Source organism: Corvus moneduloides, chromosome 2, assembly GCF_009650955.1.
Source record: "Corvus moneduloides isolate bCorMon1 chromosome 2, bCorMon1.pri, whole genome shotgun sequence".
NCBI lineage: Eukaryota > Metazoa > Chordata > Aves > Passeriformes > Corvidae > Corvus > Corvus moneduloides.
The window spans coordinates 110,107,632-110,134,204 of NC_045477.1; the positions used below are offsets into that span (position 1 = coordinate 110,107,632).

Sequence of the window (26,573 nt, forward strand, 5' to 3'; positions counted from 1 at the left end):
TCCCACATGCCTGAGAACTCAGTTCCCCTTCCCTCACCAGACCATACAATTCTCTGCCCTATATACAGACACTTCACTACAGTTCTGTAGAACCAGGCCAGGAGTTGGATTTGCACTGTGAAGTTACATATTTTGTGGACTTGGTTGAGTATTGAGCAGCTCTCTGTGTTAGTCACTGCAGACACAGAGCACAAGAGGCTGCTTCACTTCAGCTCTGTTACAAGTAAGACCTACGCCCATGCCACAGGCAGACGGGAACCACAGCCAGAGCAAGCAGAGCTCTACTGAGCTTCCACCTCCCTGTCCCTGTGAGGTCTGGTGTTGGGGTCCCTCCCCCGCCGTGTAGCCCTGGGAGAGGGGCCCTGAGGGCACAGACACGGGGCTTCCCTGCCCCTGCTCAGCCTCGTTCCCATTGGTTGGTTTGTGTTCCCTGCGCGGGCAGAAGGACCCTTGGTCCCGTGACTGGAACAGTTCCTGGGCAGAGCTCCGGCCATGCGGCTGGAGAAATAAACATCTCTCTGAAACAGCTATCAAGAATCTGTCTGTCAATATATATTTCCTTTCCACGGGACTCCTGGTTTGATATATGCGTGTTGCAGGATCCCCACTGCAACAGTCTGGGGAAAGAAGGAGTCCCTCATCCCATCTAGATGGTAAGAGGCAGAACGGGATCAATGCCAAACCCCAAAGGCTGCTAACGTGCTGATCCAGCCTGTGATGGCAAAGACCAGAGGGCAGCATATAGAGAGGTGCTTTCTCACATGACTAGGATGTTAATCACCTTGAGTTTTACTCACCCTGAAGCACCAAGAGCAACACACAGAATGTTCAGATAACTCCAAGCCACTGCAGCATGGCAAATGTGGGCCCAGCTATTACACAGATATTCATCAGCAGCCCAAGGCACAAAACAAATACAACACTTGTGCCCCCTTTAGAAATGGTGCCTGTGCCCTGCTCCCCAGAGGCCTTGCCCACCTCTCCAGCCAGGTGGCTCTCAGTCACACCTGATGCTCTCCCAGCTGCAGGAACCTCAGTGGCACTGAGCCAGACAGTGACACCTGATACAGACGCAGGTGAGGTACCAGCCACGTGTTGAACACACTCCACCCAGCCCAGGGCTCCTTGCAGAGCCCAGTGAGCAGTGAGTTACAGCAACAAAGGCACAGGGTGTAGCACTGGAGCACAGTCTGCACCACTACAGCAGCTGTCAAAAGCTGTAGAGACTGAGCCAAGAACAGAAAACAGCACTGAGAACACTTAGTGACTGAAGAAAACCGGGGCCATCTGCATGCTTTGTCCATTGCAAATTTAGGTCCCAGAGCATAGCTGCGCCAACTTTCAAGGTTTTTATAAATGCACATTTATATTTTAAACATCCAGGAAGGGATGGGAGAAGGATTTTTTTTTAAATGCAGTTCAATGGGGATAAAAAGTATCAAGAGAAATAGGGAAGTAGTCCTTAAGCAGACTTGTCATGTGATTGTACATGCTTGAGATGAACAAATGACAAAGCAGTCTGTTCTTCCAGTACTCTTTACCTGAGGTTTGAAATAGTGGAAAAATTAAATTTCATGGATCTCTGCTTTCCCAAACCCTGGGATATATTATGGGGCCTCTCTTGGAAGTGCATAAAATGTAGATGCTATTGTGAGCCTGTCTTCTCAACAGAAAGAGCAAAAATGCTCCTGTAAGGCAAGTAATGACTAATAACAAGACACAGTCTTCAACTGCCTCTGCTATTTTGGGCAAGCCTCCCACACCCCACTACTGCACCCTCAGCTGTTAAACTATATGTGGTGGTGAGGTCTGCAGCTGAAAGCCATCTCTCCAAGCAGGATGGATCTAGCTGAGACCTGGATGTCACTTCTAGAAGTATTGAAGAAGCATCAATTCAGATAATAATAATGGCACGGATTTTTGATGTTATTAGCTGACATAGCCCACTGCAGCCTTCCTGAGTTACACCCAGGAAGGTTCCTTGCCCACAGAAACCTCTTCCTCTGCAAACTCAAGTGTATCCAAAAAATAACCACCACATTGCTGGGAGCCTGTACTGGTATTACATTTACAGTTAGACTCAATGATCTGACAGGTATTTTCCAATCGATTACCTGTATGTAGGGAAATGGGCAGTGATGGCAGGCTAGCACAGCTCTTTTGAGAGTGCTATGGAGGTCATACATAGTTCTGGAAACCAAGTTGCTCTGCAGATCTCTCTCAGTAATCTGGTCTCAGCTGAGCTGAAATGAGCTGATGCCAGTCAGAGCAAGCTCTGTGGTGTGATTTATCTCTAATGCAGATGGCACCTGTCTTCTCAACAGAAAAAGCAAAGAGCTGAGCAGTTACCACATAGTGATGCTGTAAGGACCAGAACCTCTACCAATCTTCTTTCTGAGTGCCCCAAGCACCAATCCCCAGAGTCCCATTCCCCTTCTCCAGAAATCTCCCATTTCTGCTATGTAACAGAAGGGAAGCAAGGACTAGCCGATGTCCAGCAGTGCCTCCAGCCTCATGGACTGGAGCCCCACAGGGCTGAGGACCTCTGCTGGCAGAGAAGTGCTCCAGTATATTTTCTGTGCAGGTCTGGTCATCCAACTACACCTTCCACAAAAGGAGTCCCCAAATTCTCTTTCATGAAAGCTGAACATTTACCCTTTTATTTTCCTGTCAGCTTGTTCCTAACCCAAGAAGAAATGATCTCTCCCATGCCTAGTTAAGAACGCAGTCAGAGGAGAATCAGCAATCAAACCAGTGTCACCAGACAAAGGTTGGACTGGACGTGCAGTAAAACCCGTTGACCATGCAGTGAGCTTAGAGCAGGTTTCTGAACTAGAACTGTTGCTCAGTGGCCCACGTTGCACCAGCTCCTGCAAACTTCTTCCCAGAGTGCTGAACCCCAGAATATAGCTGCAAAGGAATGGTCTGTATTTGAAAAAGGGCTACTAGAAGCTGTTACATGAAGTTTAAGTAAGTAATTTTACTATTTTTTTAACCACTGAAAAATGAAAACATTTGAAACAAAGCACTCCTTTGAGCACTTAATTCAGCCAGTCCCACAGAAATCTCCTTTTATATCACTATTAAGTGAGAGGGCAAGGGGAGGCAATCCTGCTCCTCCTCACTGTATTCCAAGACATGATGGGCACAGACATTTGCTTCCTGCTACAGAGCCACAGTAAATTAATTCTACAGATAAGTTTACTATAAATAAAAATATTTTCTAGCAATTCCTTTAGGCTTCTGTGGTAATGGTTAGTCACCTACAGCAGTGACAGGTTGTATGTAAGTTGCAACATAAACCAAACATAAATTACTGTCTTGAAATATTTTAATTCTAAATGTGAGATCTGAGAACATTTTTCTCACACACACAAAGGCACAAAGCAGCATGCATACCTCTGAACACATGTAGCCTGTCACCAGAGAGGGTGACAGCTTCTCAGAGTAGAAAATGCATGAGTACATATACATAGCAATAAACAGAAAAGCATATATCTTTTACATATGTATACATATGTATATACACACACAAACACATTCTGCATGTCTGTACATACTTTCTGTAACTACTGTCATTGTGCTATATGATTAAGTTATCATGAACTTTGAGAACACATCAATTTTTCTAGGCATCTTCATTTGTGGCATTCATTTTCTTCACTGTGTCCAGAGGTTCTGATGTCACACCTTCTTCCATAGTCTACTACCTCTTCTTCTCCTCTACAACCATTTCCCAAAGGCTGAATTTAGAAATTATGATAAATTCATCTTTAAATGGAGCTGAAAAGTCAGTAGAGGACAAACTTGATATCCCCTTAACTTACAAGTGTTAAAAAAAGAGCAATCCAGGTAGGACCACTGGGTCAGTGATAAAAACCTGCAGGAGTAATACATAGTTCTGAAATAGATCCTTTCATTTCCTGCCTTCCTATTTATTTTTTAACAGTCACCACTGATCCCTGCAGGGAGGGGGAAGAAGCTCAGATAGAATTTCAGTTCTTTATTTGTGTGGTCAGTCTAATAGAGTCAGTTTTAAAAAGGAAAAACCCCAGGAAATGCAATGTTATCTCCACAGCATCACAACAATTAAAGAAAAATATTTTAACATCATAGATGTTAACATCAAGATTTTAACATAGAGCTGAGTCAGCACTGGAGTGTGGCTGAAGAGAGAAACTCTATGGAAGGAACCAAGAGTTTACTATCAGGGCAATGCATGAATCTGTTCTGGATCAGGCCACACCCCTGTGCCTCCTCTGGAAAGCCATCTAACTCATCCATTAACAGCAGCTGAATCTTAGGAAGGAAAGGCTGATGTGTAACATGCCGATTATTACAGTGGTCAATTACAATTCCTCACAGGAATAACAAAGAGCTGTTAGGAGTCATGAACCTCATGCCATCCTAGCACCAAAGGAAACTGGTCCTAATTGTGACTGTCTCAGGCTTTCTTACTCACAAATAAAAGCTCGACATGCTGCTTTATTTTACCAACCTGCTTCATGCATCTGTCCTGATTCACACAATTCCTATTTGCTGCATTCTCTTTTCAAAAGACTTTAAACCTCACATGGAAGCCAGAATCTGTTCTTGTGTATTGTAAGACATGACATTTCATCCATTTAACCACTGAGCCCAACTCCTCTTTGGCTGTCCTGATCAGTTAGGACATCAATCTTGACATGAAGGTACCAGAGATCCACATTTGTGCTTGTGACATACTCACTACTAAAAGCTGATGCCTCCCATCCACTCAGCTTCCTGGTTTCAAGAAATTGGAGATTATTAAAACTTTCTCCATTACATCAGAAGTGTTTCAGTATCAAGTACTCTGTTCCTGTTATTTATTTGCCATAATTATGTCCACCGTGGTGTCCCCTCTATGGTGGGGAAGTACTCTGACCTTCACAGGTAAACTTGACAACCTTCAGAGCTGTGCAGTACTCATACTGCACTACAGTCCACTAAGAGTACAGATAAATAATCCAGCTGAGGAGGAGACTGTCCTCTAGCTGTACCACCCCTCAGTGGGATAAAGATCCTCCCATCATTCAGCAGCTGACTTGGGAGTTGCTCAACACAGATTCTCAGGACCCCTAATTGCAGCACCAAACATCACCATAACCATTTGGGCAGCATTTTACCTTTTTTGTTCCCAATCCTTAGTAAACCAAAATGTTCTGTTCTACAATGCTATTTCCCAGTCCCACCCAGTCTCAACAATCAGACCTCTAGTGCCCAGGCCATGAGAAGTAATTCACTAAGGAACTCAGAGTTATATATTAAAACAAAAAACCAAAAAACTTAGAAGAGGCTGGCAAGGACACAAACAGAACACCAGAAAATACCATCTGGCCGCCTCCTTTCATTGCAAAAATCAGTTTCCTCCCAAGGGAACATGAAACCATCCAAACAGAAGCTGCAATAACCTTGTAAAATCCACACTGATGGGAAACACCTGCTTTCCACTGTGCACACACTAGTAACTTCTGAGCCTCTGCTGCTGCTTAGATGCATGTGTCCTTGCAAAAAAAGAATTATGACCCTTAACCTAATTTACACAAGAATGTAGGTCAAATTGTTTCACTTGTGTTTATCTACTTATTGCACACCTTTTTCTGACAGAACTTCTATCCCTTATCAGGGAAACACAAAGGAGAGCTACTAAGGGAAAGGCAGCAGATGGTGACAAGACAGCAAAGGTTGTAATGAGATCTCTCAAAGCGGACAAAGAGAGTCTACCCAAAGCCTAAGACTGTATTTTTTCAGCCTCTTTTCCTAGCACTGGCATGTAAAAGATTTCAACAAATTCTAATAGTAAAGAATAAAAAAAATCCAAATATATGCAAATACATAAAGAATACTAAAACAGCAGGGTTTGGTGTGGAGCTTGGGTTTGGTTGGTTTGGGGGTTGTTTGGTTTGGGGTGGTTGTGGGGCTTTTCTTTGAGTATTACAAGCACCTCTCCATTAGCCACCTCTGGTGACAGCTTTTGCCAAGACAGCATGCTGCTACACTGCTGAGGCAGCACCCAGTGCCTGTCAGATTTCTTTCATGACTGCAGTAAAGTGTCGCTTCCCATCTAAATACAACATGGACTCTGAAATAAAGCGGACAAAAGAGAGAACCACATTAGGAACTTAGTATCAATAGTGGGCAACTACAACTACACAGATTGGCAAAAATAAGAAGCAATCCACACTGTCATCAAAGCATAAAATGTACGTGGTTTGCCATGAAATCCTGTTACATTACTCAAATGCCAACAGTTCGTCTATGAAAATGACCAGTGTTCCAAGAGAAAGAAATCCATCTTTTTTACAGAATTATGATGACAACATACTAATGGGATACTTGCCTCCATATGTCTTAGGTACAACTTGTGGGACCTCATTTTCTGATATAAATGTAAAATGGAAAATATTGGTAGTATGGTGCTCCCTGGTATTTGCATTGTAAACTTCACTGTGTACTCGAACCTGGATGTAGTTGTTTTCTGTATAACAGACCTACACAGTTAAAACGAGAGTTACAGCTTGTAATTTACCACCAGTGCTGAAAACTGTAACAGACTTCATTATAGCGTTTAACAAGGAAAGTCACACACTCTCATAACACAGTTCATTATCAGTGACTAACACTGGTGACAGCAAAGGCAAGGTTTGCTCCTTTTCAAAAGGAAATCAATTCCTACCTGTCCAGAAAGCAGTAATAAGGATCCAACTTCAACTGGCTTCTGAAACATGATATCATCAACAGATACGATAAAGGGTCTGGAACCCCTGAGGAAGCAAACAAGAAATTTATGTTTAAGAATAAAAAGCATGTTTGAAGGCATTTAAAATATCTACTTGTCAGCATTTTAATGAAGGGTTACTAGAGAATAAATCTCTTCCTTAAACAGACGCTACAGGAAGTGTTAAGGAGTTATGTCATCACTGGAGGAAATCTCTCACACCAATGAAGTACACACTAAGGACACATTATTGCACCATTATTGTATTTTATGACTTACACTTGCTAGACAATCTTCATGCCATCATTGCTCAGGCCTCAGTTTTTCAAGGACTGACACAAACCACTGAACTTTACTATGTATATTAACTTACATATAGACCTTTGCTGGGTGATGACTTCAGTCACACTTCCTAAGCTCAAGCAGTTACTAGAAGTTCAGAACCCATTCCTCTTGTGTACTGAATGCAAAGATGTAATATTTATTTGATAGAGTGAATATGTTATATGGTTAAAAAGTCCATCTCAATAGCTTGGTAAGAGAAAAGACAACAGAAAAATCAATGTATTTTCTATCTTGACAAGTAACGCTTAAAACTCACACTTCAAGGAGCAAGGTGCCAATCTCTTTGTAAACATGACAGATGTTCCAAGTAGAGCAGCACTGTGCACTAATAGTGCATGATTCTACCAGACACCTAAGTTTTTTCAGCTCAGATTGTCATTAGGTTGGTTAGCTTGGGTTCCCAACCTCTGTGTATGTGCACAATGCTCTGGATTATATAAACATTGCAGATCTACAACTCACCCATAGCTGCAAGCAGTTGCCCATCCCAGTTCAAATGCCTTTCTCATGAGAAAACCCCCAAAGATCCTATTGAAGATGTTCCGTTCCTGTACATAGAAACAAATACCAAATTCTTTTCAAAGCCTTATGTTGAAGTCTGCACTCCACAGTATTTAACAGAAGTCCCAACACCTGAATATATAAAAAGCACTACTGAAATACGTATGTAAAATTGAAAATGCCCAAGGCAACTTTACTTAATAGGAGCTCCATTATCCGACTAATCTGACAGCAAAGGTAACAACTCAAAACTGTATCAGCAACCAAAGGCCAAATGTTTTGCAAACACTTTGCAAAGGAATTTCTTTACACAGAATGGACAGTCTGGTAAGAAAACAAGGTCATTAAAAATCATCCATTTCGCAGTGGTAATCCATACAAACAAAAAACTGGTGAAAGAAACTAGGCTCTAAATACATTGCAAGGACTGCAGAAGCCAAGTAAAATAATGGTTTGACTCATCTTACATGAAAATTCATAGAGTCACAGAATGGATTGGGTTGGAAGGGATCTTAAAGGTATCTCATTCCAACCTCCCTGCCATGAGCAGGGACACCTTGCACTAGACCAGGTTGCTAAGAGCCCCACTCAGTCTGAACGTTTCCAGGGATGGGGCACCCACAAATTCTCTGGGCAACCTGTTCCAGAGCCTTACCACAATCACAGTAAAAAACTTCTTCCTAATACCTATTCTAAACCTCTTCCCTTTCAGTTTAAAGCCATTACCCCTTGTCCTGTCACTATCCTTGTAAAAATTCCCTCTCAAAGTTACTTCTCAAGTAACTTTCTGTAATTCATTAATATTTCTCAAAATACCTCAGGATGGCAAATCTGCAGGGCTTTTAGCTTTGCATCTTCCATCCACACTGAATTGGGTGGTAATTTACGACTCTTGAAACTCACTGTCCTTTGGAAGAGACAATAAACTTTACAGTCCACAGAATTAGCAGAATTCAGCAAGCCAAAAAAGCATAAATAGCAAATGCAGACACACACTAAAAAAAAAACCCCACAAAATCATAGAACAACATAATAAAACCCAAAACAGAAATGGTATCACTAAACACTGTTCCAGCTGACCTTGAAGCCTTATCTAAAGCTGTCCTCTGATTTGTTACTGCAATAAACCTATGCTCCTGATATTTCAAAAACTTCTGCTAATGTTCAAGTTTATGTGAATGAAGAGGCTTGAGAAAGGTACATGAAAGAAAAGATGAATCACAATCACAAAGTGCTCACTTTGTCAGAAAAGCTTTGCTCTGTTTTTTGTCATAATAGGAAATAAAAGCACACAGTGAGCTAATAGAATAATTCAACATCAAACATGCAGACAGTTTTTGAAGTTTTCAAACCCAGATGGAATGCATACAAAGTACAACTGCTAATTTTAAGGGAAAGCATGTCTGCCTCTGGTAAACAGACTTAAATTAACAACTGTATAGGCTAATAAGTTAAAATTATAAATTATCACAAATACAACATTGCACTAATGTAATTAGACGTTGTTCTATCACTGTTGGCATCAGATGACTTCACACCAATCACAAGTATAAGAAAAATATGCTAACAACTCCCTCAAATAATGTTGTCAGGTGTTGTATTTAAAACACACTGCAAGGTTATTTGGTCAAAAGGCGGCCAGTTCCTGCCCTCACAGGTTTTTTAATTAGATATCATGGCAGAAAACTGATTGTGCAAGTCATGACCATTCCATTCTCTTATTTGGTCAAACATCATTAACCTTTTTCCTCAAAATTATTCCTAACAGCTTGTTTAGAACAACAGAAGATTCTCCTAAGAACTGCATATGTCACAATAAAGTTTGTACCTGCATTTCAAATAAACTGCCACAGAATTTAAGTGTGCATTTATTCCAGACTACCCTCTTATGAGCACCCACTCAAAAGGCACTTTTCTCTTTGATAACATGACAGTTCTCCTGCACCCCTCCCCTTCTTGCCTTGTGTCCAATGTATTAAGGAATATATCATGGACAATGTTTCTTTCTTCTGCAGTGGGAGCCATTTTCAGTAAGGAAGCAGTGCTGAAATCAATCCTCCTCATCTTGTTCACTGAATATTAAAAAAAACCCCATAGTATTAGAGTTCAAAGAAAATACAAATAATGGCTCTCAAGATTTTAACCTCAAATCAGCTGTCTTTCCATTTTTCCTTTTCCCCCTGCAACTTAAATCCTGTAACTTCATGGTCCTATAGATCCAAACAGAAATTTGGCTTTTAGAATTGACTGCATTGAAATAAAAATAAAGCAGAAATTCAGTAGTACCTCGGGAATGTGATGAAAAACTTCTATATGTATTTTATGACACCCACACACTGTTCCTACAGAAAACTTGAGTACTCCCCTCAAATACAGAACATATCTAACAAGAAACCCTACAGAACAATCAGCTTCAGGTTTTGCCAATGGTACAAGAACTTTACTTCCTCCCAGCCATTAAGTTGCAACTGAGGCAGATGTGCATACTACCAGGAAATACAACATACATTCCCCTTGCTTGAAGATTTCTTCCTCCTCAGGGCTCTCAGGAATGAGTGGATTAACAAACGCTGGCCTACAGACAGGAAGTTTTTTTTAAGTTACCAACTTCGCAAGAATTTCTCCTGTAAATACATTATAACAGTCTTCCATTTTTACTCACATACACAGAACAAGATGAATGACATACTTCAGGTTATATGATAGAAATAAACATGGCTGCCAACAGAGTATCACATTAGCTTTAATTCTGAACAGGCAGCTAAGTGATCCAACCACTACCTAGTGCAATCAGGAAAGAGAAAGTGACACATCCATGGTTCTTAAGAAGCTAAAATTGTACCCATAAATTATAATGAAGACTGCTCAAGAAGAAAGCTGTTCTGAAACTCAGCAAATGAAAACATGATGATTTACGATAGTCTAAACCAAAACTTGATTGGTACCACTCCTCCTGGAATAGAAGGAGCACGGTGCCGTAGCTAGCAAGTGTTTTTATAATCTACGTGTTCCCTTGACAGCCTTATCTACAGCCAAAAGCTGTTTACCACGTGCACCACTTATCAAAGAAGATTATGACGTGCCTTGAGCACAAATTTCTGTTTGTTTTACTGCACGAGTAAGTTTACTTTAACCTAATTATATAACATTATCTTCACAAGTAAAGACAAATGCTTATTTTCAAGAGTCATTTTTCCCCTTAATTTCTAATTATTATTTTTCTACTTTCGATATTTATACAAATGCTGAGAACAACATACATATATGTACATATACACACATGCACACACATACAGACCTGCTGAACAACTCATTTCTACTCCAGGCCTTTACTTGGGCTGCCAACAACAGGCAGAGAGGATCTTTTCTCTTAGAACAAGCTGCTCTTTCCTGGTTTGCTAAACCTCTGGGTTTTGGAGACCCACCAGCTCCTTTTCCATCACAGAGCTCATGTCCCCTCTCCTCAGCTCAGCACACATCTACATCAGATCTCCTGACCAAGCTCCAAGCTGCTGAGATGCAAGTTTGCTGTGATCCCAAAACCACACAACCATGTTTCTGTGGGGCTACAGCCAACCGAACATATCCCGTACCTCTCTGAAGAGTTTTGACCCCACATAAATACCCTTCTTATATGGACAGAATGCTTCCAAAACACAGCCGGTCAGTGGCCACCTAGTTTGTACAACAGCCACTGGAGTTGGCACCTATCTGCACAAGTCCACGTAGGCTTGTCCTCAGTCAATCAGCTAGTGAAGAATTAATCAAATTTGATGTAATTATTTCAAAAAATTAGTCTTTAAAATGGGAACCATAATATAATTGGATTTCTTAATGTACAGTATGTTCACTGGTTCTAGAAAAAAATCTGAAGAAAACCAACCTAGAAACTACTTCTAATTTATCAGGACTGCATAATTCTATCATGTAAAACCCCTTCATTAAACACAACCTTCTTTGGTAAGTACAAGCAATTATTTAAACCAATTAGAAACAGAGAATTGTTTATTACTTTGGCAGACTATACAGGAAAGAGATAAGAATTACAGCCAATTTTTCTGATGCTGGAGTCATAAATCTAAACTGCAACTGAGCAGCCTTTTATTCTAATGACCAAGGAATTATAGAGAAAGTAAAACCAGAAAAGTAACAAAATAAGTGTCTGGGGGTTTTTTAAGTTCTGCGTAATACTTACCAGTTCCATCTTAGTTACACAAGCAAGTTTTAACCTGAGTTATACTGATGACACCTACTGTCTATTAGGGAATTAATGGTATTGTTCACTCAAAGTCTACTTAACCACTGAAACTCAATCATTAACTACTAGAATGCAGGTGGGTTTCTGGTAGACTCGTTCACTTCTTCTCATTCACTTCTGTGTTCATTCGGACCAGTCACTCAAACACAGAGAAAAATCTGTTAAAAAAAAGGGTCAGATCCCAAGACTACCAGCAATTCCTGGTATCATGACTGCTAAAATCAAGTCTGAAGCTTGTCACAGGAAAGTTAACACTTGCCAGCAGAAAGCATCAACTATGTGGTTTATTGATGACCTACATTATATGACTCCTACCCATACAGAGCAAGCTGCCATGTTTGCCACTTTCAGTACAGCAGAAGTTAGGAAACTTTTCCTGTCCTACAAATTACCGTGTATTCTCTGGGTCCCGGGCCACCATGACAAAGGTTGCATCTAACACAGGGCTGTAATCACCATCATGTAGCTAAAAGAGACAGGAAAAATATATTACTGAACTCTAAAATTGTAAATGTGCTTAGCAAACTGTTTAGTTGACATGAACTATTCAATCACACTGTTAATTCTGCTGACTTTCACATTCTGTCATTCCTTCCAACACCTCTTGCAATAGGCCAAAGAAAAGGAAATAGTTAAAACTTTCCTTTCAGAAATTCTACAATGTAAACATTTTCCAGGTTGTTAAAAACTTTGAGCTGCGAGGGGAGGAAATCAACATAGGCATTGTAAAAGGACCTGCTTAACCTTTACTGTGAGAAATGCCATAGCATTTTTTTTAATACCAAATTGCCACTAAGGCCAGCACTGTAAGGAGTTCAGACAAAAAAGGTGTAACATTATCTTCTACATCAGAGACTTTACTTCAGGAGAGCAACTGAATAAAAAAAATTTACCCATTTACCTGAATTATCACAGAATCATAGAATCACAGCATGATTTGTGTTAGAAGGAAGCTTAAAGACATCCAGTTCAAACACCCCTGCCATGGGCAGGGACACCTTCCAAGATCAGGTGGTTCAAAGCCTCTTCCAACCCAGCCTTGAACACTTCCAGGGATGGGGCATCTCTGCTTCTCTGGGCAACCTGCTCCCGTACCTCACCGTCCTCACAGCAAATAATTTCTTCCCACAATCTCATCTAAACCCATTCTCTCAGTCTGAAGCCATTCCCCCCTTGTCCTGTCACTATATGCTCTTGTAAATTCCCCCTGAAGCACCTCATGCCTGTCGTAAGATGGAGAGAGGTCACAAGAACCAACCTGCAGCATGTGCATCTTCACTTCCATAGAGGTCTTCCCAACCCAAGAAACATTGCCTGTGAATTTGATGTCACAATCCGGATGTATAATCTTCTGGCACAAATCTACAAGACAAACATTAGGGGTTACTGGAGACAGATCACTCACAACTGTCCTAGAATGGCCAGATTCTCTAGGACCTTTATGTGATCTGAAAGTGGCAACACACACAAAGACAACCCAGAAAAGACAGTTGTTGCAAGGGACCACACTGCTTGTCTGCAGTTTCTGCCCCTGCAGACTTCTGAAGCCAGAACGGGAGTAGGAAGCAGGCACACAGGTGGACAGCAGACTCAAGGAAGTGCTCAGCAGAACAGGCAACACAGGCAAGATCCACCAGGATAAACACAGTGCAATAATGAAGCTAGGAACCTGCGTGCCAAAATAAAACTAAGCACAAAAGTGCAGGAACCATGGAAGTCGTATTTTGAAGGGAAGTGACATATGAATGCTGAAAAGCATCTACAAAACCCCCTTCCCATCTCCTGTCAACAAAAGCCACAAAACTTCAAAGCTAAAATAAGATGAAGTGAACAAAACAGGAGTGAAGAAGGTATCCTCAATAACAACCATGGGAAGGCAGTAGCTGGTGAAAGAGTAAGACAAGCAGATTCAACTATTTTTATTTACTAAATTGCCACTTACTGATTTTATCCACCAGAGCTGTGACTATGGATAAAGGAGACCTTGGCTGCATTTCCTGCTTGGTGTGAGTGTAGCAAATAAGAACTGTGAAGAGACCAAAAATGGAGTCAGCTCTTTAATAAAAACATAAGTGGAACAGATCAAAGTCATCTTTGCAAAGCGTAAGAGGTACCTGGAAAACACAAACTAAAGTATCCTACTACAGGAGAGCACACCTTCCACATTTTCATGTATGTAACACATGGGATTGTTATAAAGAAAACAGCAGCAGATGTCTCAGTTTTATGCATATTTACTTACTACAAAGATAAATTTAACTAAGCATTTGAAACCAGCTCATCACTTGACTTTCAATCCCACAATCTCTTCGCTCTACCTCTGCAGCTCCCTGTCTCAGACTCTTCCTACGTTCTATTTTGATTTCATGAAGGCTGTCCAAAGATATATGCTATCTGAGGACTTTTTAAATACTGATTCCTTTCAAGAGGTGGAGATTAAATAAACTGTGCCATACAGGCATGAAAACATAGTCAGAGGTATTTATCACATTGCAATTACTACTAGCTAAACCATACTTAAACTAATTAGGTTTGCTCATAAGAGCACATCCAAGTAAACAGACTCCTTGGAGTAATTCAAGGCTGCAAAGATATGTTTTTTCCTAGTGCTCATGTAATTTTCACTCAACACAGATTTTCATTTTCAAAAGTATCTGTCTTCTACTTAGTGAGATAAGAGAGAAAGAATCCCCGTATGGCCATTCACTTCAGAGTTGGACTTGATGATCTTTGTGGGTCCCTTCCAAACCAGAATATTCTGTGTTCTGGAAGATCTCTATCCTTCCAAGTAATCTAAGATGCTTTTTCCCTATGTTTACTGAAGTCACAATTCTAAAACCTGTTAAGCTTATCAACTTACATCATTATGACTACGCCCAATATTGTCTAATTGGGACAGAATCTTGATTAACCCAAAACAATACATCCCCAGTGGAACTGACTGGAGCCCAGTATGACTGCAAACAAGGCAAAGAGATTCTGTGCTTTCACAGGAAAAAAGTAAGATCTTCACAGATTTCTGGGCAAAATAAACAAGGTATAGAATGAAAAACAGGCTCATGTCATCTTAACAGTGGAGGGTAGCCAATAGTTTGATGTCTCCTTTTCTAATTCAGGACAGATACTGAAGCCAGTATCTTCCGCCTCCCAGGAAGAAATATCAGTCATGCAGCTATTTTGTCTATCCTCAATAGACATGCATTCATTTCCTTCTCTGCCTTCCTCAATTTTGTCCATCTGGACTTTCAGAAGGAACAGAAAAAAACTGTTTTATTCACAACTTTCCCTTAATGAGCACTTAATTCCTTGTCAAAAATCTCCATCAAAAAGCTCCCAACCAGCTACAGAACTTGGATGAAGGAGGAAATCACCTGGTGATGTTTTAAAATAAAAGTATCTCCCAGCTCTATTAACAACCTCACACTTGTAATACAGAAGTCAAAGATCTTGAACTTTTCAAGATCACAAATAAATAAAAGGAGAAAAAAATTAAGAAAGTTAACTCATGAAACAACTGAGTTGGTTTTACCCTTAACAACAATTTGCAGAACCCAAGAATATACACCAATTGTTTTTAATTTGTTCTCAGTGGATACATTACATTATTTTCAGATTATACTCTCTTGTCCCCAAAGGGATGATTAAAATATTTGCATCTTATTATCTGTTGGGGCTTGTGTCAGTTTTTGTTGAGGTTTTTTTTCAAGATTAAAAAAAAATCGAAAGTTTTCATTTTCAAGATGCACTCAACAAATTTTCTCTAAGTTCACATTCAATGGAAATTCATAATGTAGAATCACTTTTCAGTAAATTACTTTTGTAGCTGGTCCTTTAAAAATCTGACAGAGGTAGGAAGCCGAACAATTTTGCTTCCACCTGTTCTTTATCATCCTTCCTTCTCTTTCAGTACCAGTGTCTTCTTTTTTTCCTTCCCTTCTGCAATAGCACAATTACGGCTTTCCCTCCAAGGTCATACTGTGCCACACCAAACAGTGCTCAGCAGTAGTCAAATTCACTTTGTGCAGCCTTTACAAGGGCATAGGTACATACCTCCTAAACTGTCAAGATCTTCAAGTATCCTTCCAAACCTGCAATATAGGGGTTTGACAATTAAATATCTACTCACATGGCAAACAGAAGTTAACAGTTTCCTGTACGTGTAACATGGTTGCTTTGTTACCTTACACTGTTCTGTACATTCAGGTACTTTTCTCTTATTTCAGGCTGACTTCCTAGAGGTAGAATAACTTCCAAGTAGCTATCCTTCATTCTCCTAGGAGGGAGATCTTCCTGCCGTTTTGCCAGTAAAGTATGAAGAGCTTTTCTTTCTTGCATTGCTTGCACATGATCCCTGGTAAGAAAAAAACCATTATTCTGAAGTACAACAACAGAACCACAGCCCTAGCTAAAAGATGCCACATTGGTGATTGTCAAAGTTACAACCAAAATGTAGCAGAAATAGCAAGACACAGTGAGCGTGCCTTGAATAAAAAGTTAAACGCACAAAATGAGAGGTGCTAAGCAAGACTACTGCAGAAATCTTTGAAATAGTTAGTACACAAGTGGTAAGCACACACTTCACACTAATGAGATTAACAAAATGCATCTAATTCTGAATGCTACCAAAATGGTTCCCCTTGAAAAAAACAGATCAGACGTAACTAAAACGATGAGGTTTGGTGCATATTCATGTCTTCCATAGCTACAGTATCGCAAATCATCTCACACTGCCAATTTTAAAGGACTGACCATCAATTTACAATCTCTCCCAAGAAGTAAAGTAGATGTACAGTGTTGGCTAACATTAACAACAAGAGAACTAATCTGCTAAGACTTGCCACCATCCACAGGTGAGCTCCCCCTCTGCAGCATCAGTTCTAACAGCAAGCTAAAAGACAAAGAAAACTAACTTACTTCTCTTTCTCTCTTCCCACCCAGACATCTTAAAATTATACAGGAAAGTTACAGAAAGAAACAACACAGAAAAGGGAGAACTATTCCTTCAGAGTTGCTTTTCTGGCACCACCAAGTCAGAGGGGTTGCAACTCTCACAATGGAGAAGGGGCCAACTTACTGTCACTTCTTTCCAATCTACCAAATGGATTCCTTGCACAGGTATCTATAAGATGTAACAGTCTTGCCCAATATTTTCCCTTATGTGTTCCACCCAAGTTCCCTCCCCTTAGAAGTGCAACCTTGTTGCTGCCTGTTTTGAGCTTCCCCTCCCCCCTCCCAAAGACATGTGCTCCGAGCTCCTTTGTTCCAAGCCCTGGCAAAGCCAAATGTAACTCAGACTCTTTAGCAGTGTCTGATTGGCCGCTCACCCCGGGTCCGCCCCCAGTCCTCCCCTTTCCCCTTCTCCTAATAAAGATGGTCGAGGGGAGGCAAACGCCCTCTCTCAGCTCAGCGACTTTACTGTGAACATCTCTGGTTGTGTGTCTCATTTGAAAGCTTCTAACTGCAGGGAATTGAGCGAGCAGGGAGCTGTATTTCTCCCTCTTTGCTTCTGCTGATGGTACTTGCTCTGCAGCTGATTCAGGTACCGATTTTAGAGCTACTAAAGTGCTAGATTGCCCGTGCTACCTCTCAAGGCTGCTCGAGGCTTTCTAAGGCATTGAAATACAAGCGCTAGCCGGTATAAAGCTGAAAAGATACCCTCCACACAACCTGACTGAATAATGCAAGTATTTCCTAACATCTCTAGAATCAATACCCATCTATCAAAAACCTAGGGGTTAAACATGCAACAGTTCTGGTATAAAGCCATAGAGTATGCAAAACTATGGATCCATTTCATAGAGCATGAGAATGCATGAAACACTAAGCAACCAAACTTAATGTTAAATTTCTGGATGTGTGCCATTCCTTCAGTTGTGCATGCTGCATTGCTGAGATCTCAGTGACACTGTGTTTAACAAAACCAATTAAAAAAAAAAAAAAAGAACGAAAGAAAACAACAGAAAACCTTTTCACCAAAAAGAAATTTTGTCTTAAATTTTGACTTTGTGTGAATTCTGGGTATTAGCCATTTAAAATGAAAGCTTACTTGGCTTGAGTATTACTTACGAAAATCAAGCTTCAACGTATTTATATTCCCTCTTTTCTGTTTAACAAGTTTCAGGGAAATATGAATAATCCATGATCAAAAACAGTGAAAGTCAAGCAGAAAACTTCTGTTAGTTTCATTTGTTTGTTTGAAACATAAGATGTGGTTTACCTCATCTGGGTAATGTGACTACTATGGAGTTCAGAGGAAACAGAAAGATAACAACCTCCTCCAGAGGGTTAACATTTGAAGTTATGTCATTGCATAGAAATGGAATATACTAGATGACTAAAGAAAGATGCAATGTCCAAGATGATGCATCTTCATGCTTTTTAAAAATGTTTTTTCCAAGGTCTTTCAGTGAAAGGCTTAAAAAGAAATTAATCAGAAAGTAAATCAGAAATTTGTCTATAAAGAAACCTAACAATAACTATATTCAACTATATTCTGTTTTCACCAGTTCCATCCTGGGTCCTCTGAGGTCAGCAGCAGAATTCTTCTTGACTTCCACTTCAGAATGTGCTCTTCAATATGCAGAAGTATTGGGCTCAATGTAGTAACATTTGTCAACAGACAAATACTGTTACACACTGCAGTACTAGTTTAACAGTAACAATAAGTCATCTAAGTATTAACTTACACCTGCCCTAAACATTCTGAGAAATGTTTACATCTTTCTGAAATGGCCACGATGCCATCTAGACTATATTTAACAATGAACAGATTAATAGTTTTAACTACAACTGAAGTACAAAACCAGAATAAACACATAAGCAAGATACATCTTTTTAATAACAAATGAGTACAAAATGCCACTGGCTTTTACAAGAGACACCACAAACCAAAGTCTCCTTTTAGCAAAATTAATGGCTGAAGATGTTCCTCCAACATGCATCCCTCCTCTCTCCCAGCATTCCAGATATATGTACATCAGTCCTTCCCTAGCTCCCTTTTCAGGACCCCTAAGCTGTTCTTTCAAATATTTCCCCTTCAGTCATTCTGTGGCCTAACTCACTTAAATCCCCAGCTGTTCATTCTCCACATGTATCAACTCTATTACTCCATTTTTAAAGTGGGCTCTCAAAGGCTACATGATCCATGTCCTCCAAACCTCTCTGTACTAAATCGGTCATTCTCAAGCACTCCCATCTGTGGTCTCCCTGGCATTACTTCTTCATGGTAGCTGAAGGATTCAGTACTCTGCAAACCATTTCTGCTGTATTTTGTACAGCACAAGAGAAGTACCTATCTGAGAAAAACACTGCTGTGGTGATCCTGGCGTCAGTCTGCTCTCCCTCCAGGACAGGAGCAGTGGGGATAAAAAAAAAAAAAAAAAAAAGAGATGGAAGAACAGACTTAACCAGAGCACTCTAAAATCTCAATTTTCAAATGGTATTTCCATATGACATCGTTCCTCCTCAGCCGTTCTGGGGTGTGGGAAAGGCTTTTTCATAAACAATTTCTAGAGCCCTTTCTAGCTGACTGGATGAAAAGTTCAAGCCCCCTCATGCTTAGATACTACTCTTACTAAGCAAAAATCAGCTTCCCAGATTCAGGCATTCTTGTTAGCATGCCTACAGCTGTGTTCAGATAAACTGAGTCAGAAGACCTGGACACATCAGACACTCCACCCAGGCAAGCCTCTCTTCATTTCCCTATCACTGCACAAAGTGGGAAAGAAGAGCTCAGCAAACACAGCCAAAATTAACAGTAAACATGGGACCAACCAAACTGCAATACATAATTCCTCCAGACTGCTATACCAACTTTTCCAGACTGTAACAGTAGAGTGTTACAGTCAACTCTGGCTTATTCAATGCAATGGAGGGGGAGGAAAGTAACTTGAATAAAGCCAAACCAGCAATTATTTAAAGTATATGTCAATTAATCAAAAATTAAGTTAGAGCAGAAAAAGGAAATGCTCAAAATGCTCCTGATTAAAGAGATTCTGATCCCAAGCTGACAATTTTCCAAAGTGACATGGGTGCCATTTGGAATGCAGCCTGCTACACAGTGAGCAAGCTCAGCTGCCTCTGAATCCAGCGCAGGATAAATCCACCACATGGGCAATCCACCTAGAGATAACTCAAGAGGTAACAGCAACACAGCATTGTCAGCCAGACTCTACAGCTCGTAACTCCCGTTGGATTTAAAGCTAGTGGGACAATCTTGTAAGCACCAAGATGAGGTATTTTGTTTCTGCCAGAAAAATCTTAGAAGTTTGTGATCCACAAAGTACCAATTCAGAAGCCTTGTTTCAATTACCTTTTAGTGGGATCTTTTTCTTCCCTGGCCAGCAAGCTAACTATCGGTAACTTCCACTACCACAACCCTGAGCTCCACCTTGGTTTCACAAATGAAGTCAAATATATGTAATGCACACTGTACCTCCAGTTGGTAGATGCTCCCACTATATCCCTCAATTTCCTCCGCACTGGAAAAAAAAAATCAAAGCAAATCAAGCTTAGTTCTGCAAGTGATAAACATGAGGTTGTGTTAAAGGCACAATTCTCATCCCAGAACAGGAAAATTAAGCAAATTCATGCAAATAGCAGCCCAGAAACAAAAGTTTGGCCAAATTCACTGCTGCTGTTAGTAGGCATATCACAGGAATGGGTTGAGTAACATAATGCCACAGCTTATTGCATATGGTCAACAAAGAGTATTTGTTAGTGCAATCAGTCACCTCCAGTGCTAATTAACAGCTGAAAGATGGCATGGATCAAGATTACATTGGGGAATTTTGATGTGAAAATATTACAGCCTAAACACAAACTGTGGAGATAACACAAATCAGAAAGTCATAAAAGAACTTAAAAGGGAACAGTGCAGCTGGGAAACAGGGAATGAGGAGAATACCAATTAAATAATCCCACCCACAAAGGCAGGCAGTATCAGCAGGCTGGTTCTTGCGAGCAGCGTTTCATAGCCCAAATTTTTAGCAGTCTGAAAGAACACAGTGTTAAGACACTGAAGACAGGTCTATAAAATTTATTGTGGCCCTGTTTGTACCCTCAGACTTAATATTAGTTCTGCACAGGTTTCTCCTAAATTTCAAGAATAATCTGCATAAGCATCTTTTCTACTCTTTCTCAGATGAGATTATTAAGTGTGCTAAGGTCCCACCAAATCTACCAAATTACCCCATGGCTGTTAGGCATGTGAATGTTGGCTATTTGGAAACACCTGAAAACAAGTAGCAACAATTCCCAAGCTCAGAATAGAAGTTGAGAATTGTATAGAATTGTATTGTGTTGTATCCTTGCTTATTTACAAAGATTTTTTTTATACAAAGAAGTTCAAATATTAGGACAAAATAGGGATATATCAAGGAAGAGCAACCAAAAATTATCCAGAATTTCATGGTGAAATTGAAAGAGGCTGCTGGTGAGTCACAAGCTGATCCTTTATCAGGCTTGTCGTTTTTCAAGCTAAATGCCTGGTCAGAGTATTCACAGTGATCAGCAAGCTGTCCTATAAACCCTGGAGCGAGTCTAGCTGATTCCTAGGATTTAAATCACATTCCACTCTCTAGGCCAGATCTACTCAGCTCTGCTCCCCTCCTCCTCAGTCACATCAGCATCTGCCCAAGTCCCCCACACCACCACCACTGCTATAACCCCAAACCTCCCCTTCCCTGTTCCTTCTTCTGCAGCACCCTCAGCCCCTGTCCCTACACTCCCAGCCTATTTCTATTCTGCCTGCCTGCTAGAAAAGCACCAGCCTGAGCCAGAGGCAGGCAAGGGATTGACTGGCAGCCAGCACATGGATCCCAGTGACTCACCAACAGACAGCAAACAGCAGGCTCTGTGGCTGACCCCAGCTCTAGCTCTGGCACCCTAACAAACCTCTGATTTGGAAGCCAATTTTCAAAAAGTTTCTGGAAATATGTTTCTCTTGGAGACTGGTGGCTCATCTATTTTGGCTGACATCAAATAACAAAAGGTTCTGGAAGAAGAGGAGGACAAGAAAATAGGCAGGCAGAGACAAAATAAAATAGATTACTTAGGCCTCGTTTCTTTACAAAATTAGGCTAAACACATGTTTTGAAATTAGAAGACTTCTACAACTAATTCTAAGAACAAAAAAAAAAATTCAGTGAAAGAACCTGATTGAAAATCTTGAGAGTTGATTTATTTTGGAAACAGGGAAGGTCTGATTCCTTTTTCCTTAAGCAGCAGGCTTGCTTACAGAATAGGGATTACTTTCTTGTTACTCATACTCCAGCTGTGAAGCTACCATAGCACGCATTTGATCAATACAGTGTCAGCAGAAACACTGTTATAGCTTCTAGAACGCAAAACCTCAATTTTTCAACAGTGTGCAGACTGTGCTGGGATGGAGGGGGAATAAACAGCACTTTCTCTTTGCTTGCACTAAGTTCATCTTCCTTTTCAACTCCAGAGGTAAAAAGCTCTGAAAAAAAATCTCGGGTCCAAACGTGCAAAAATGTATATAAACTGTTAATCCCATTTAACACATCTGCTTTCTATTTTAGGTATAAAAATAAGTATTTTTCAGGCTGAGAACACATAGAATTTTTATCTTAATAATGAAAGGGACAAAGTGTGAAGTGTTTCTAAAATGCTGTCAAGCAAAATCTAGTCCATTTTACAGCTCATAAGTATATAATTTTTCTCTTTTTTTTTCTCCCTGCAAAGACTATATTGCTCTTCTAGATATTAGAAAATTAAGTAACAACAGAAATTTAAGAAAATTAAGCACGAAAATCTATAAGCTATTTCTCTTATTTGAAAAATATCCTAAATATGCAAAACAGTTATAGCAAATGGGACTTCTCCATCATTATCATGTTGCATATTTCACAGTATCTCCTAAACTGTGATCAATGGATCATCAATGCCAGAGCAGCAGGCTCTGAGTTTATCTGCACTGTGGAAAAAGACACGAGGAGGGCAGCTGAACAAGATCACTGCATTCATCTCTACCAGTCAGATCCATGCCCCTTATGCTGGTGCCTCCCCAGCTGCATCCAGGTTCAGAGAGACCACCAGCTTTGGTACAGAGCTTGGTCTGGACTTAGGTGAAAGATGCAGATTCAAATGCCTAAAACGAAGCCAAGTACTGCAGGAGCTGCTGCCATGAGAGATTTTGTATCCACAAGCCTCTGAGGAATGTATTATCCAGCACTGCAGACAGAGTATGCTGACAGAGATTTAGTGCAACAACACTGCCACAATTAATACCAGGGCCATTCACCAAAGGGAAAGGGGCTTTAAGCAAGTTAACAGAGGATAATAATGGCACTTCATTTTTCATCAAAAAGTAAGGAAAAACGGTAGCTGAGTAAGTTTAGTGTTATAGCAAATATTTTAGTATGTACAAATTACCACAACACACCATTATTCACATGAATGGGTGACTGTCCTGTGGAGTACAAAACACAGGTTAGATTACAATGAAAAGAAACAATGCATTTTACATCTAATAGGAGTCACTTGACTATTCTACCTTCTTCAGTTCCATTTAGGCACACGTTCCTTAATTTTAGTAACTGCAGGCAATCTATCCTTGCCTGAATTACAGTCAGTGTCTTCTTGGTTTCAACTCAGTTTGTCCTTTCCTTTCAAGCCAGCTTTCCAGTTCCTTGTCTACCAACTAACTCTGTGTGGTATCTGCTTGCAGTGTAATCCCAAGCAGTTTTCCAAACTTAGAGCTACCATGTACTGTTGACAAACACTGTTAACTTTAGAGTATCTGGAGCACTTTTCAAGAAATGGGATGAGAGCTTTTCAGAGGAAAATTCCAAAGTCCTGTTTTGTGTAGCCTTTCGGAGAACCATGGAAGAAGTGAAGGCATTCACAACTGGAACCCAAAGTTGTGAAAACGAAGCATGTGAAAAGCTAGTAAGAAAAAGTATTTGGTGTTTTGTGAAAGCATGGATACCAAATTGAAGGAACATAGTTTACATATCAGCAAAACTCTGAATTTTAACCATTTTGAAACAGAATCTCAAATGCTTACAGTTATTGTAGTCCACAAAAGATTAGTACCCCTTGGAGTACCAGAATGACCTCACTGTTTCACTATTTTTATTGGTCTTCTAGGTTGTATCATTATCAAATATCCAAATAAACAAGTAGGGCAAGTTGCAAGTATGAGACATTCTGTATCCTTGCTTCTCTCCTTTGACCTCCTAACTTACCATTTGAAAATGAAAATAAGTTCTCTAACAACAAGTAACTCTCATTTTCTCTTTTACTGGATGACCAGTAACTACTGGTGACTTCTGTTTAGAGAACAATGTAAAAAATAAGATCTCAGAAATAAGCAGTACTCCATGAAGGAATTATTTGTACCTGGTTCCAGCCTTCTTCCTCCTGCCCTTTTCTCAGTACAAGGGATTAGAATGCAAGAAAACATTTTTTAAAGCTTCTGAAACAGGAGCATTATGGTTTATTACTATTAGAGCACTGAAACAATCTTTCAACACAAAGTTCTATTGACAAGAGCAATTTCACGAGGCAATGCTGCTGATCCGATTAAAAGATTTCTGCAAGTTTACAAAATTAACAGGATTGAAACGTTAAAAGTTCTGTAAGACTTTAATTCCACTCAGTTCCCCATTTCTTGGCCATTCTCTCCAGTCTCATTGCACCTGCCTGTACTACACTGACTTTCTATCAAGAGCAGCAGTTATCCTGCCAGAAAAGAACCAAGCTCCTCCAAGGCTGAAGAACCACAGGAGCCTCTAAATGTGAATTTCAATGATTATGCATATTTGTGCCATTCACTTCCAAACAACTGTGATTTTCTGCTGCTTCCTAAACACACCATGAGCTAACAGACAAGGGCATGTTCATTACCCAAACCATATAAATACATGAAGGGACACCACCTGAAGAATAAACTCCCTAGTAGCATCATTAAATCTTCTGGATTACAGCCATTTACTTTACCTTCAGACATGTCAGGAAGCCCTGGGGAGCCACTGATCCCAGAAGTGAGTGTCCTAGCCAGAACAGAAGGAAGCTTCCTCATGATGCACAACCTATAGGCAGAGGAGAAGAATTTAGCGTTATTAAAAATAATCCCATGGAAATAATTTAGGACTTAATTTGGAATTATGCTGATGACTTCAGAAACACCAGTCCTCATTTTCAGCTTGATTTTTAGAACTAGATACAATCAGTACAACAGTTCCAAGACAGTTGAAATTCCAACACCTATTCTTACCTAAAAGCAGGAAAGAAGAATGTTTCACTGATGCCCTGAGACAACCAATTTAGACCCAACACCAGCTTCTGCCCTGTAGCACCTTAACGCAGATCAGGTCCATGTGCCTCTAGGAAATCATCTATGACCCAAACCATACACTTCTGCACTTGGCTGGTTCACACAGCAGCAGAAGGAGGAATATCCCAAGGATTTCACAAGGTCTCACAAGCAGTCACATTCAGCTAAGCCTGGTCTTCTCCTCCATGGCTTAGTACTGCAGCAACTCAAAAAAGCTTAAAGTGCAGGATATAATCCTCTTAGCCATTAAGCAAGAAGGGACAACCATGAAACCCTTCAGAGAATGTAATCCACCCACAATTCACCAAGTGTTCTACCAGGTACTAGCCAGCACTACTCCTCCAGGCAAGCATTAACTGTGGTAACACAAAAACACACAGAGGGTGTGTAAAACCCCTTCTGATAGTTCACAGCATCATCCTGACAAGGAATATAGATTGCTAGTCCCTTAATTTTCTTCCTCTGGGACTGGAGTTTCACCCCGAAAAAGGAAAGGTGGCAAGTCCTCAGGCACCAACAGAAAAGCAGGGCCATTTACACATCTCTCTCTACTTCATCTCCACATATGTATCATGTACACACAAGCTTTCTCTGTCTGCAGATACCCCTGGAGGCCTTAAGAGAGTAAAAGGGAACACACCCACACCAAAAAAAAAAAAAAAAACCAAAAAAAACAAAAACAAAAACAAAAACAAAAACAAAAAAAAACCTCAGAAGGCATCAGAGTTCCGTATGCACCAGTAATGACGTGAATGACGATGGTGAAACGCCTCTATGATTGCTGCAGCCTCTGGGCTCGGTGTGTCACGGCGCAGCCAGCAAACGCCTTCCCGCTCCAACCGCACCCCGCAGGGCCCCCTCACGCCCACAGCCCCCGAGCGGCCCGGGCGCCGCGCCCAAAGCCGCGCTGCCCGCGGCGCTGCTCAGGTATCGGGGTGCCCCGCCCCGGCCGCGCCCCGAGCCCCTCACGGCGGAGCGCGGCGCGGCTGCGGGGCGAGGGTTGGGGCACGGCCTCCCCTCCCCTGCCCGGGCTCGGACCCGGCCCCGCCGGGGGCACCGTCTCCCCCGGCCGCCATTCCCCACCCGGGCCGAAGGACGTGGGGGCCGCCTTACCGGGTGGGCAGCATGGTGTTCGCCGGGGCTGTCAGAGCGGGACCGCGCCTGTCCCAGCCACACAGTCCTCCCACAGCAGCGGCTCGCCGCGCACAGAGCGGGCTCCGGGCCGCCCGCAGCTGGGAGCCCTCGCCCTGCTCACCCCTGGATCCCCGGGCGGCACCGCCTGGCCTCGGCCTGCCCCGTCTCTCTGTGCCCGCGCAGTTTGGCCTCTCCCCGGGGCGGAGGTTGGAGCAGGACAGCGTTAGTAGTCGGGCGGGCGCGGCCGAGCGGGCGGGCCCTGCCGGGACGTGCTTTTAATAGGCATCGTGATC

The 26,573-nt window shown here is 41.2% G+C and overlaps 1 protein-coding gene across 9 annotated transcripts; it reads right to left on the minus strand.

Moving 5' to 3' along the window:
- Window positions 1-2,960: 2,960 nt before the first annotated feature.
- ACOT9 (acyl-CoA thioesterase 9) lies at window positions 2,961-26,437 on the minus strand. 9 transcript variants are annotated; one of them, XM_032100821.1, is made up of 16 exons: window positions 26,260-26,437; window positions 24,810-24,901; window positions 23,251-23,277; window positions 20,278-20,323; window positions 16,024-16,194; window positions 15,894-15,931; window positions 13,786-13,869; window positions 13,102-13,205; window positions 12,236-12,309; window positions 10,093-10,160; window positions 9,546-9,657; window positions 8,402-8,492; window positions 7,547-7,632; window positions 6,698-6,785; window positions 6,362-6,512; window positions 2,961-6,103 (listed from the first exon to the last, which is right to left on the minus strand). In XM_032100821.1, the coding sequence occupies exons 1-16, from the start codon at window positions 26,271-26,273 to the stop codon at window positions 6,045-6,047; spliced, it is 1,305 nt and encodes a 434-aa protein (XP_031956712.1). In that variant the 5' UTR covers window positions 26,274-26,437; the 3' UTR covers window positions 2,961-6,044. The 9 variants fall into 9 exon arrangements, with proteins under 9 accessions (XP_031956712.1, XP_031956715.1, XP_031956714.1 ...); XM_032100824.1 differs by lacking the exon at window positions 26,260-26,437 and adding an exon at window positions 25,885-25,989; XM_032100823.1 differs by lacking the exon at window positions 26,260-26,437 and adding an exon at window positions 25,856-25,988.
- Between the last annotated feature and the right edge of the window lie 136 nt (window positions 26,438-26,573).

Coding starts and splice junctions, on each gene's coding strand:
- ACOT9 (XM_032100821.1), bottom strand. Junction 9,658..10,092: donor AATCTTCAAGCAAGGGGAAT/GTATGTTGTATT, acceptor TTTAATATTCAG/TGAACAAGATGAGGAGGATT. Junction 6,786..7,546: donor GCAACTGCTTGCAGCTATGG/GTGAGTTGTAGA, acceptor TTGCTTCCTCAG/GGGTTCCAGACCCTTTATCG.